Source organism: Euwallacea similis, chromosome 22, assembly GCF_039881205.1.
Source record: "Euwallacea similis isolate ESF13 chromosome 22, ESF131.1, whole genome shotgun sequence".
In the NCBI taxonomy this organism is placed as follows: domain Eukaryota; kingdom Metazoa; phylum Arthropoda; class Insecta; order Coleoptera; family Curculionidae; genus Euwallacea; species Euwallacea similis.
In genome coordinates, this window is record NC_089630.1 from 3,405,342 (window position 1) to 3,419,472 (window position 14,131).

General features: G+C 34.1%; 1 protein-coding gene across 1 annotated transcript in view; it reads right to left on the bottom strand.

The window, feature by feature from the left end:
- The window catches only part of LOC136416045 (uncharacterized), a 139,089-nt gene that overhangs the window by 120,410 nt on the left and 4,548 nt on the right, over positions 1-14,131 (bottom strand). The window contains exon 2 of the mRNA XM_066401024.1: positions 1,825-1,877. Within this exon, the coding sequence (XP_066257121.1) occupies positions 1,825-1,877 (53 nt within the window). The remainder of the gene's footprint in view (positions 1-1,824; positions 1,878-14,131) is intronic.

The following is a 14,131-nucleotide window of genomic DNA, read 5'->3' on the forward strand; positions in this document are numbered from 1 at the left end:
TAGACATCATGGCTATTATGGAAGGAGGAGCGGGTAATATATCGGAGACCTAGTGGAGGTTTTACCAGGTCACTACAGACGTAACTGACATATTCATCTCCTGGGAAGGAGGAATCAATAGTACATCAGGTATGATCTAGTTGGAGTTCTTACAGGTTATTGCCGACTAAACAGATATATACATCTCTTGAGAATCGACAAACTTGCTGGTACGATGCAATAGGTAGACACGTCTTACACAAAAAGTTTTAGGAGCCGCCCTTCTTCTCCAGGACTCCTATCTCTTGAATGGAGTAGAGTACCCTTCTTCATAAAGTAAAGAAGACTAGCCATTTTGCGGAGAAGGAGGGAAGCCCCGTCGAGTGAAAGGGGAGTTAGATTAAGGGCGAAGTGGGCCTATTATGGCCTAATTGCAGGGCCCTCCACTTTACTACTACTACCACACATTATATAATTATAGTATTGTCGCACAATTCTATATTATCGCACCTGCCACAATTTCAGACATCAATAAACGACCCATACTAGTATAACACAACACAGCTAAATTGAGCCGGGATATGTTGGAATTGATTTGTTAAAGAGCAAAAATTATTGCTTTTTGTAAGTTTTATTGTGTAACAAAGTGATTTTGGTGGGGAATTTACTAATGGATTAAATGATTCTCCTAGAATGAACAAAAATTTTCTTGTGAGAAGCTATAAATCATTAGATTTATAAACTCCGAAAGAGAGTAAAATTGTAGTCGAACTATTCAAAAAAGCATAAGACAGTTACTGGCGATTCTGTTCTTAACACACTATTGAACATGACAGTGAAGTACAAGACATAAGGGCACTAAGTTACCAAGTACAAAATACCCGAAAGTTTCCACTCCAATATTGTCCACACAAAGAATTTAGTTCCTTATTTCTTTTTATCTCCTTCAGAGAGAATAAAACTTAAAAAAAGGGTCATAATATCTTTCATGTGCATTCTTACCGAAGTCTATTAAGATATGACTAACTTATCGACCATGCTAATCGTAAAGAAAGACTTTTATCTATGTAAAAGTAAAGAAATTTTAACCTGATTTTATTATCGACTAATTATTCCCACTGGGAAACCACGAAAGAAATAACAAACATCAAAATGTCTTTGAAATCAGGCAATTAGCGACTTATAGGTACTGGCGCGAGGTTCCGATAAAGAGCTTTGCAGTACTTAAAGCGTCAGTATTTCTTATTGCAAAGACGTTCAGTCATAAAACAGGATTGAATAAGTATTTTCAAATTTAAATATGTGCCTTATATAAATCACCGAAGGAAGTTTCCGTTCTTAGTGTAACTGACACCCAAAATTGCATTTTAAGGCGTCAATCCTCTAATAACCGAAAATATAATTACCACCCTGGAAATTTATAACCCCAATCCGGAATTTCGGTTTCAGAATTTGGCCAATGCGAGAGACAGGTTAATATTCCAATTTTAAGCTCGATTTACGGATCTAGGTATTAAATTTTTTGGCCCATAAATTTTCTGCCTATGACGTTTGCTGACCCCAGGATTTTCGACGATTTCTTTACACAAACCTTCGTTTTATCCCTTTGTTTTTTTTTGGTAAAAAAACGCTCTAATACTTTCCCTCTTAGAAATTTGCTTAAAACTGCAATATGGACGATAAACCCTTAAATCGTCTCCAATTTATTCAAAATGCAAATGGTGCGTCGAATGGAGACCATAATTTCCGCATTTTAAAACATTAGAATTTATTGGGACAGGGATAAAAATGCAGGAATGTTAATAAAAGCCATGAAAACCTATTCTAAAGGGGCATAAAACTTACCTCTGCACTGGTATCGTTTAGCTGATATTCACGTTCCGGGCTCGGCACCGTCCCTGGAACACAAAAACCGCCATTAAAATGGCCATTCGGAATTTTTTCAGAAAATGGCCGCCGCTGGCAAGTAATGGCTTTGGTTTTGTCTGATAAATTATCATACGAGAATTGGGCATTTTGTTTTTATGGGCGGTAGATCGTTGTTGGGTTTGCGTTCTAGAAGCAGGTTACTGAACGTATTGTCCTACTTGTAGATAGTCATTATTTTTAGGTCACATACAACATTATCAAGCCAAAGTTTTTGCTCTTGTCGGCTCGGCTGCGCATAAAACCATGGAGAAGACTCGCGTGGCATCAAGGTCCCGCCAACAAATTTACAGCCGAAATCTCTTTGGCCCTAATCCATCCATTTAACGGATTAATTAATAACAATTATATAACTTCGTCCTGCATAAAATTAATCCAGAAATTGGTCTTGCGTTAGTGAGCGGCTTAATGAGTAATTTAATTGAAGGCCTAATTGAGGTTGAGGTCAAACCGGGTCAGCGGAGAAATTAAATGGCCGCCCTAAATGAGGGTTTTTAAAACATTGCAAATTGACCCGATCATGTTTTCAATTCATATTAAGATTGATTTATAGGGGAGGGAAAATGTATTTGGAATCTTACATCAACCGTGAATTGCTCAATTGAGAGACAGTCGAATTGGAGATGCAATCTAACGGATCTTGGAAATTAACTTCGTTGGATGTTGAAGTGTAGGATAGATGAGGACAAGGAAAACTTACGTCCCAGATTCCTATCTCCATCTATAGCTATTTATAACTAATATACCACCAATCAATAACTAATACATTTAACAGAACATAATTGGTGCAGTTCCAAAGTTCTTGTTAATAACTAAGTTGTAGTTATTGATAATAAAATAATAGTAAAAGCGTCTGAAAACAGTTCCTAATTGAGTATCCGGCTTTTCTAGGAAGGCCCTAATAGTTTCCACTTATGTCCAATTTCATATAAGGTTCAATAAAACGGATCTGACGTTTAATTTCAAGCCTTCAGAGTTGAAAATTCCATAGTTCAGCTGATGAAAGAGCAAAAGCTGCTTTCAATGTAATAAAACTCATGCTTTAGAAGACGCAACTATACCGAGTGATTCGAGAAGGTGGCTCGCTGTTATAACTTTTTTATTTCTAAACTTAGAATGTTGAAATTTGGAAGGCAGCCATGTGAGAATAAAGCCGATTGATTAACATTAATGACGTTTATCTAGCACTTCCGGTTTAACCGGAAATGACCTCATTTTCGATTTTTAAATGTAATGCCCTATATATTTTTTCTTTTTTGAAATCTAGAGACCATTTTTAATTAAAAATGACATCTAAATTCCAAAAAAGAAAAAATGTGTATATATATTAGGTGTACAACTTTGCTTCCGCCGTTTTTTTTCCGAATTTCGCGATTTTATTGTAAAAAACTAATTATACCTTTAGGATCCAAAGTATTGTCCATCGCTGGCCACTACTTTCTCCCATCTTTCGGGCAGCATACGAATCCCGTGTTGAAAAAATTGGACATCTTTTGAAGCGATCCACGATTCTATCCAATTTCTTACTTCTTCATAAGACCGGAAGTGTTGGTCAGCTAGCCCATGTGCCATGGATCGAAACAAGTGATAATCAGAAGGAGCTAGGTCAGGAGAATATGGCGGGTGGGGTAGGACTTCCCATTTCAATGTTTCCAAGTATTTCTTGACCACTTGCGCAACATGGGGTCGAGCATTATCGTGCTGCAAAATCACTTTATCATGTCTCTCGTTGTATTGCAGCCGTTTCTTTTTCAATGCTCGGCTCAAACGCATTAATTGGGTTCGATAAAGAGCACCTGTGATTGTTTCAGTTGGTTGTAACAGCTCATAATATATTACGCCGAGTTGATCCCACCAAATACAGAGCATGATTTTGGAACCATGAATAGACGGTTTGGCCGTCGACGTGGAAGCATGGCCGGGATATCCCCAAGTCTTTTTGCGTTTGGGATTATCGTAATGAACCCATTTCTCGTCCCCAGTCACAATACGATGCAGAAATCCCTTCCGTCTTTGCCTTGCAAGCAACTGTTCACAAGCGAACAGACGCCTGTCAATATCTCTTGGTTTCAACTCGTACGGCACCCAATATCCTTGCTTCTGAATCATTCCCATGTCTTTGAGGCGTTTTGAGATTGTTTGTTGAGTCACTCCCAATGATTGTGCCAATTCTTGTTGACTTTGACACGAGTCTTCGTCAAGTAATGCTTCCAAGTTCGCATCTTGGAAAACCTTCTTTCTTCCACCGCTATGTTGGTCTTCGACGTGAAAATCACCGTTCTTGAAGCGCTGAAACCACTCACGACATGTCCTTTCACTAATAGTGGCTTCCCCATAAGTATCTGAGAGCATTCGATGAGCCTCAGCAGCAGATTTCTTCATATTGAAGCAGAAAAGTAAAACCTCCCGCAAATGACGAGAATTTGGCTCGTACACTGACATTTTCAATTGCGAATAACTTTATGATGAAGACACAAATAGACTAATATTTTTATGAGGTTATGTTAACAGGTGCCCAAGGCTCCTGCATGCCCACATGGGGTTATTTATTTCGATCATTACTTACCGCTACATACATCTATTCAAAAACGGCGGAAGCAAAGTTGTACACCTTATACACACACAAAATTTTAGTTCCTACCTAAACAAGTTTCTCTGCGCTAGTATGGAAAAATACATCTTTCTGCAGGCAAGTCCGTGCGGAAAAAATAACTTTTTCCGCAGATGCAGATGGAGCTTTCTCAGACCTTTCGAGGAGTCTCGAATTTTTGAGCAACGTTAATGGTTTCCCCAAATCCCAAACAACTCTTCAATCTCATCTCTAAATCCCTTTAACTCCTAAAGCTAGGACTCTATCAGTACGTTCAAGTTTCATTTTCGCGAATCGTCTTTTCGAATTTCTAATTACGCTTCGTTTTAAAACCCATTTGTCTTCGGGGCTGACGTTCGACAGCGACGGCTGCAGGAAATCACGCGGTATAATTCGCCCCCGAAACGGGTAAAGCCTGGTTTCGATAATTAGTAGGCCAATTAATTTGTTTATTGTTGCCAAGCTAACAGAATAATGCCATTAACGATGACGGTTATAACGGTGGTTTCAATCATATTGATACAAATTGTGACTTGTCGATATATACATACATATATTGAGATCCATCCATTCTCGCTTTGTTTGCCTGTGAAGTAATAGCACGTATTGCGGTTTCTAATCCCCTATACAAGACACAAGTTCCCCCTATCTATGTAGACCTACAAGTGTTATTTACCTTCCTTCAGACCAAATTTACAGCCCTCGCAGTTCTAGATAGAATTTAAGGCTTTTCGTTTCACCTTAATCTGATTAATAATATATTTACTTGCTTTGTTCGAGACTGATGGGATTATAAATTATGTGCCATTATTTCTAAAGGCGATGTAAATCGATTCTAAAACTCGTTTCCACCATCCGTGTATTTATTATTCGTACTCACAATTAATAATGAATTTGCAAACTCTTTCGGAAAATTTAGCCCTCAGTTTAAGCTTAGCTTCGCGTGAGGGTTAATGAGTAATTTAATTGGAGGTGTAATTGAGTTTACGGTTATAGTGGGTCGGTGGAATAATTAGAGATGGATGGATATGTGCATGAAGCCTTTTGGAAAATTGAGCGTAATGAAGCTAGTTATCACATAACGTAAAGATAACATACAAAAACTGGGAGCCGAAGCTGGTTATTTATTGCAAATAACACGGTTAAGGCGCATTTTTATATAGGCAAGTTATATGTTAACACGGAAAATAATGATTTTAACAACAAGACTAAACATGACCTGATTCAAAAGTTTCGGTTGTTTATGCAAACAAACAGCTTAGGGGCGTATCGGTTATGGAAATATATTCAACGGAAGAATAAATTTCACACTAGAAGAGCCAAATTATTTATACCCTGCACTTAGCCTAGAAAGCTGTATCAATTATAAAACTTTCCGGCAGATAGTTTCCAAATTAATTCTTCCGGAACTTCCCTCTGCAATTCTGTCCTACTTTAACGACCACCATTTGACTTTTTAATTACTTTGACAATCGCTCTTTGAATTCAGCTTCTTTATTTTTTGAGCACCTAAAGGTTGAACATAAATCACGTGTTTTGCAGAAAGAAAATGGGCGAAAGTTGTTTTGCAAAGGGAATTAATTAAATTCTACTAAAGCTGCTTACAGAAAATGTCATTCACACTCTTAAATCAGAAATAAGACAATGGAAAGCTTACGAATAAAGGTGAGTGCTAATACATGCCGTCGTTTTATCGCTTGAAAACCATCGAGGTACCTACATGAGGTAAGAAAATCTGAGTTTTAGTTTTTTTTTATATCTTGGAGTTCCGCTTTAACTTGACCTTAGCGAAGAAGTCACGGAATAGAGACATTTATAGTCGTAATCCTGTTTTCAAATATCGGATAAGTAATTATCAGTTCTGACCTTAGTTTCTGTATATTAAACCGCAAAAAGTAGTAGAAACGTAAAAAAACGATTAAGGGGTAGACCATTAACGTTCTGGCAAGCTTAACGGTGACATAAAGTTCTTGTTAACTTAGAAATAGGGACAGTCCATTGACTAAAAGGGTAGTTTCTGCGAAATATCTGTAGTTTAGAGTTATTGGAGGTTTTAGTATCTTCGCAGAAGTATAGTTGGGGAAATAAAAATTGACAATACCAGGACACATCGCGTCTCGCTTAATGTCCGCTTAATTGAATAGGATTAATATGGCTGTAAATGCTTATTTCTTAAACCTTAAAATGATTATAACTAAAACCACAGTTAACAATAAATATAAATCTTAATAAACTAAAATTAAAAAATGGAAATTTGCAAACAAATCATCTTTACGGTTACTCCATTGATTGCAGATTATTACTAAGGAGAGATAGAGAACAAAATTCGGTATAAACAGAGACGAAATAATGCCGTTGTATTGAAAAAATGCAAATTAATTTAATCCCACATGAAAATGACTTAAGCTGTAATAACTACTGTAAAAACTAAAATTTTTTGAGATTTTCCTTTTGGGGTGAATCCTTTTTGAAGTAACCAGTTAAATTATAGAATTATGGACATCTTGTTTATATAAATAATTAATTACAGATTTATTAGAATGATAAAAACTAGAAAGTGAATAAATAAATTCTCATAGTGTGAATAAATATTTTATTTGAGTATTTAAAAACATGATTTTCAGCTTAACTAGGAAGATTCTCATTAATACCCTTCATCAAATTCATAAAAAATGGGTCTAACATCACCCACACATTCGTTCTGCAAATAGATTATGATTGAGCTTAATTTGCCTTAAAGTTGATTAGAATTGTCAATATACAGTGTGTCAATTTCAAAACTTTGGATTGCCTATAACTCTGAAGATCAAAATTTTTTTTAGAACATTCAAAAACCGTTTTGGTAGAATGTAGGGGGAACCAGCTTCTACGTATCCCTTTAAAGAGAGAATTTACCTGAGCCTTCAAATTTTAAATTGTAACACCTATCAGATGATACCTTATTTTAAAGATATTTGTAAACTGCGTATAAAAAACTAGTTTCAATAAAAAATTTCCAATTTTTGTAATCCAAAATTAATATAGAAATATCATATTTAAAAAATGTAAATAAAAACAGTTTAAAATAATCACTGTTTTTTTCTAAACAAAAAATGGTCAGAATTCAACTTCTCTCACTTTTTCAAATAATTCAGAGATAATGGATTGACATACTTTGGTAATTCGATGCTGTGAATCTTGTTAATTGGCTGGCTTGGTTTTGTAAAGACTGATTTGATGTGGCCCTTAAAAAGCGAAGGGTGTTAAATCTGGTGATTGCGGTGGCTATATTTCTCCTCTGCATCTTCCAGGATAATTGGTCTTATTTATAGGACGTAATGCGGTGGAGCACCATCTAATCGAAGATGTAAAAAATTTTCATTTCATTGCTGATCGTTATCAATCGTGTTGGGCTACCTACTCCCCTTACAGACACATGTAGAAATTTGCAACCCTAATTAAACTGGTTCCCTCCATTCTGCCGAAACGGTTTTTCAATTTTCTAAAAAAATTCACTCTTCGGAGTTATGAGCAATTCAAAGTTTTGAAATTGACACACTGTATAAGGCGTAAATTTATAGTTGTGTTATTCAAATTTTGCTTCAAATTTTTATTGTTGGGTATTCATTTGGGTTTAAATCAATAGACGACCGTATCTACAACAATTTTAATGTGTATGAGTTCAGAGCCACTTTTATCCCAACAAACAATGTCACGTTATGCCATTGACTATTTCTATCTGAAATATTTAATCTAACTGCAAATGTCTTTCCATCTATATCAACATTTTCTATTATTTTACCAAATTTGGAAGTGATGCACTCATTTTTCTTATTGATATAATGTTTTTGCAATTTTCTCTCATAGCTGTGGTATTTTTCATAAGTCTTGAACGTCTTACCGAGATTTATATACTCTATTCATCCTTAGATTTTAAAAGAACATATTCCGGATAATGATATCTCCGATGAAAATTACTAAATCTCATTCTGTTAAACGCGCTGAAAGTTATTCATAGCTAATCCCTGATGAATTCTAATGAAAGATAAGATACCAAAACTGAAGTCTATGAAATCTAGATGCAGATGTAAGTAGATGCAGTAACACAATGAATACCTACAAAATGTTCTGATTCTACACCTATAGAGTGATTATAGATTCAAATGGCTCATCTATATGCCCCTTGTAGTAAATCACTCTTACAGGGACACGCTTTTTAGTGTTCTTTTAGCATTAGAAATTATTCATTTACCCTAATAGCAATAGGAACAAATCCGGTTTCAATCTGAATCTTTAAATAATAAAGCAAGAAGACACGTTTTAAGATTGTATGGCCACGAAAGAAATTAAATAAACATTTACAACATTTTCCATAATCGCAGAGATTGCAAAGTTTAACTGTGGATTAACTTGCATAACAAATATATATTGAATGGAAATTATTTTGTTTAATTTATGGCTGATAATTGAAGATTATACGTTGATTACATGAAAAGGTTTAGTAGTTTTTAGGTCTCTTTCAAAAACTTAAACACCTTCAAATTGTTTACTTAATTACCCAGTCTAGAGATATAATTATTCTCGAATAATTCATAAAAATAAATTAGAGTGACAAAAGTCAGGAGGAATCACCTCCAGATAGGATACTGTGTCGTAGAAGTTTTACATGACCATGCATTATATTCCCATTCATGATCACTAGAATTATATAATGGAGGAGAGCGGAGGCGATTTTTTAAAAGTTTAAACAGTTTATTCAAGAGAATAGAGCTGGAATAATTTGTTAAAATAGACGAAGAATGAACAACATGGAACGATTTTATGAAATTATTTTTGCTGATAAATGCTTCCACGGTTCCACGGTCATGCACTTTTGGGTTAATTGTGTTAAAGCTTGATTGTTGCTTGAATTTTTCACTAATAATGTTCATTGCTAACTTATCCTTGAAAAAAATATATAATAATAATAGAAAATATTATAAAAAAATTGTATTTTAACTAAAGTTGAATTGTAGCAATGCTCTTTGTAGTATGGTCCACGAACCGAATGTAACATGGAAAGTTCAGCCAACTGCGCAATTTTAATATAGTTAGATCAAAGCAATGCCGATAGAACCCGAATTCTATTTGGCTCACTCTTATCCGATAGCACGCTAGAGGTTCTTAATTATAACATTGGAGAAAAAATTGCTGGCTTCGCGGATTCCAAAGGGTGCGCGAAACAAGTGATAGGGTCGTCAAGTTCTCTAGGACGAATTCTGGCCTTTAGCCCAGAACCTTTCTATCTTTATACATACAGGGTGTTTAAAAAAGATGCAGCAATATTTAAAGGAGTGATTGCCCAGGTCATTTTATTAAAAAAAGTTCCTATAAACATGGGTCCGCAAACGCTTCGTTACCGATCTACAGGGTGTTAATTTTTTTTTTAAACAGTAAAAATTAGATTTTTCCAAAACCGCTTGAGATATTATAATGAAATTTTAGGCGTGTCAATAGCTGTGGGAGACGCATATATATGTTCGATGCTGTATGATCCTTTATTAAATTCCTCAATATTCTCGAACTAACAATGCAGGGTAATATTACGGCCAAATTCGTTAAAATTTAAGAAAATTGAACGAGGAAAAAAATTCGAATTATTATTACCGCTATAAAAGATCGACCAATAAATTTTCACATGTAATTAACTAATAAGTATATAATAAATATAATAAATTACTCCCAGCATCGCCATACCCACTAACAATACCTCTTGTGTTCATTTTCCCAAGACCACGAATATTATATTTTTAAATAATTAAATCATTCAAACTATCCATAAACTATTGAAATCATTAATTTCCTTTTCCATCTCAGTTTCTACGAAGTCAAACTATTAAAACAGCCCTATATACCCTTTCCCACAAACTCTAAAATTTCATAATCCACAAGATAAACTCCTTATTTAAGTACCCATTATTTCAATTTCCAGTTTTAAACAAGAATAATTCAATTGAAGCATCATTTTAGATTCTATAGTAAACACTATTTCCAAAAGGACTGATCTGTTTTCAACTTGCCCGAAGGGCTTTGCCTAAAATTAATCTCGCTGTTACAAGTTGGGTGCAAATTTTGTGATTAATGTGAATTATGAATGGGTTTTCTGATTTCGGTTCAAGTAAAGCACATTGTGATTTGTTGGAGAAGATATAACCATTAATTGCAGGATTCATTCTTTATTAAATTTACTTCCGTTGCTTTAATTAAACACATTATTCCCTCCTTTTTCTTTTAGTAAGTTTCTTCACTCAAAAAATAAATTGACATTAATCCTTCAATTTTTGATTTCTCCATTACCAATATTAACGCTGGAAAATCCATTAGATATGCATTACACGGATGTAATCCTCGTTTAATAGGGTAAAATCTGTCAACATTTGGGATGTCTACCTATATTGTAATATATGGATGTAATCTCTATTAAGCCTAAAGCTTCCTGCACGTGAATTGGGAGAGATGATTAATAAATAAAATCATGACGTCGATTTATAAGGGAGAGTACACATTATCGTTTTCCATTAAATTGGGATTATTCTAACAAGAAAAATTATGCGAGATTTCAGGTATACCAGGTGAATTTGCTAAGGTGTTAGAAGAAAATTAATCTAAACCAGTTTATTGTAGGTTGTGGGCCAGTGGGTTGGGAGGAGAGGCTAATGGGGACACATTTTCATATTTTTTGGATGATACAAGGCGAGCAAAAAAAAATTACTAATACAAGATCAATTTTTACAAACGGACAGATGTATCAAACGGCGCAAACTCTGAAATGTTCAAAAAATTTCACAAAATTTCACATTTTTCTTAATTTTGCAACGTGTTCAAACCTGTCAAATCAGGATAGTACAGTCAAAACTAAGATGGAACAGTGCAAGATGTTTTGCTGTTTCAAACCGTTTAGAAACTACACATCGTTAAAATATAAATAATGTAAAAGTCTAGTCGCAATTTCGCAATAAGGGGTTTCCACTCGAAAACAGTGGCGTTGTCATCATAACTTTTTGCCCACCCTGTATAATTCGAAACAATGTCGAAGTCTGCTCCCATTAAACTTAAAAATATCTATTAAATTTGATCAACCTACTGTAAACCAGTTTACGCTAATTGGCTTCTAAAACTGTAAAAATTCAGCCTTTAGACCTGGACAGCGTAAAATATCTTTGAATATTAGAAAGTGACGTACCTACCTATACAAATTAGAGAATCAAATTAGAGCATTTCTAACGCAATTATTCTAGTAATCCAACATATTTGCCAATCCAATCTCATACATTATAGTGATTTACGCCTAAATTGTCTGCAAGCCAAAACTGCTAAATCTTGCTGAGTTATTTGCGGACACTCCGCTGATGAACGCATTATGTCATGGTAAAGTGGGGTTAGTCTGTTTTATTGGTCACTTGTCCAAAGTAACTTGCCGATTTCGTCCAACACGCACGATAGACATTGTACGAAATCAATATTACAAGTATCATATTGTATGTGTATCAACTGACAAACTGGAGAAGTGTTTCTGTTGTTGATAAGCGTTGGGGAGGTGCTGTCCGTTACAGACGGTTACATGATTGGGCTTGATGAAGGATGTAATATTATCCTGTCAGTTCCATTATATGCCATATGATAGGGAAGTAAGTATGTGTTGTTACAGGAGAAATCTCTATCCCTATTGACAACTGAGAATAATAATTGTCACAAGGAATAGTAAGTCAGAGTAGAAATTGCACAGGAAAGCAAGTACTTCTAGTATGTTTTACCAAAAGGCCTCAAATTTGTTGCGATAATTTGTCTTAATTCTCTTGGTTTTAGAAAGGTTAATGGTATCGTCATATTATAGAAGTTCTATGACGAAAAATTCCCAATTTGGCAATAACAGAAATTTCAAATACGAAGGGATTATACGCGAAAAATTATTATTTTTTTTTTAATAAAAATAACTAAAAAAATATATACGAAAAAAACCGAAAAATTGCAAAATTGTTTTTGTCACAGAACATTAAAAAAAATTACCCTTTGCTGTTTACACTTTAGAAGTGACGCCAACAGATTTTATATCCGCCATTACGGCTTTCCCCTCCCATCATCATTTTTATTACTTTTTAAAATAAAAAAATGCACATTATTTATCACTTTTTATCATTCACTAACCTGAATTAATCTGTTCCTTTTTTATTTCATTTTCTGTGTTAATAATTACCCTGTGTGAAATTTGTCAGTTCTGAATTCCTTTTTATGTATTCGAAACTGACCTCTTATTCAAACGTAAGTGTTACCCATATTTACTGAATAAGAGACCATACATCGTTTTTAATCAACTAAAATATATGCATTTTCTTGGATTTTACGCTTCTTTAATAATGGTTATCTGATAACGATGCAGATATCGCTCCATTTACCCCTGTGAATTCTATTAAAGACATACTGGCACATATTTCAATTACGAAATTCTTTATTTTTAATGTAGTTTTGATGTTCTTTATTTCTCTTTTTGAAAGGTCTAGATGTTTAACTAACGTAAAATTTCTCACATTCGCAAAGAATTTTATGTTACACTTTTTGCGTGTTCTTTTTCGTTTTGTAGTTTCGTCTTTGCAAATTTTGAAAGTATTGTGATTTGTCTCTTAAACCCTGCTGTAACATATAATTTATTTCCTAATTGTCTGATGTGGTCTAATTTACCTGCTATGTGCTGTATAAAATGGTTTGTAACAGGCCTATTTTGATTTTTATCATTATAGGCTGTTTGAAATTACGTAAATCTTTGTCCTCTTTCTGTCTATTCCTCGCGAATGTGAAAAATCTTGTATTAACGAAACATTTCGACCTTTCAAAAAGAGAATCAACGAACACCAAAACTACATTAAAAATTGAGAGTTTCATAGATCAAATTTATGCTAACATAACTTTGATAACTGTCAGAGAAATAAATTGAACAAATTTTGCATTGTTACCAAGGAACCATCATCCAAAAAACATAAAATCAACGAACATGTATATATTTTTGTTAATGGAAACCTATGTGTAGCCTCTGATTCAATAAGGATAGATAACATTTGTTCTAAAGGCGATGGTAGATTTGTCACCGAAACATTAACAAGAGAGTTCGTCCGAGCTCGAATCGATCCAGACCTCTCTCAACTAATTTTAACCCAGAATGATATCCAATTCCACCGCTTCAACAACCTCTACTGATGTATGAGGCGTTATTACAAAAAAAAGAAAAAATGAACAATCTCCTACAATCGTATAGAATACATGTATCTACAAAAATATTTTATTGGCCAGTGCCATTTATGTTACAAGTATCAGTAATTTTTACTACTTTTACTACAGTATTTAATCATTACTGAACTTAAGGGTCGAATTCAAAAATATCCGGACAAATTCAATTTGACTATTGATGAACTATTTTTTCAAAAATAATGGGCATACATAATGAGGATGATAATAAATAATAATAATAATAAAATGAGAATAATAATAATAATGATAGTAAAAACAATACATTTATAGGGAAAAAATCTACTGAAAAAGCAAAGAAAACAAATAGGTAATTTTCAGTGTCTCCTCCATGAACAATATTTACTTCATAAGTTTTCTTTGTGTAACTCATTTGAAGAT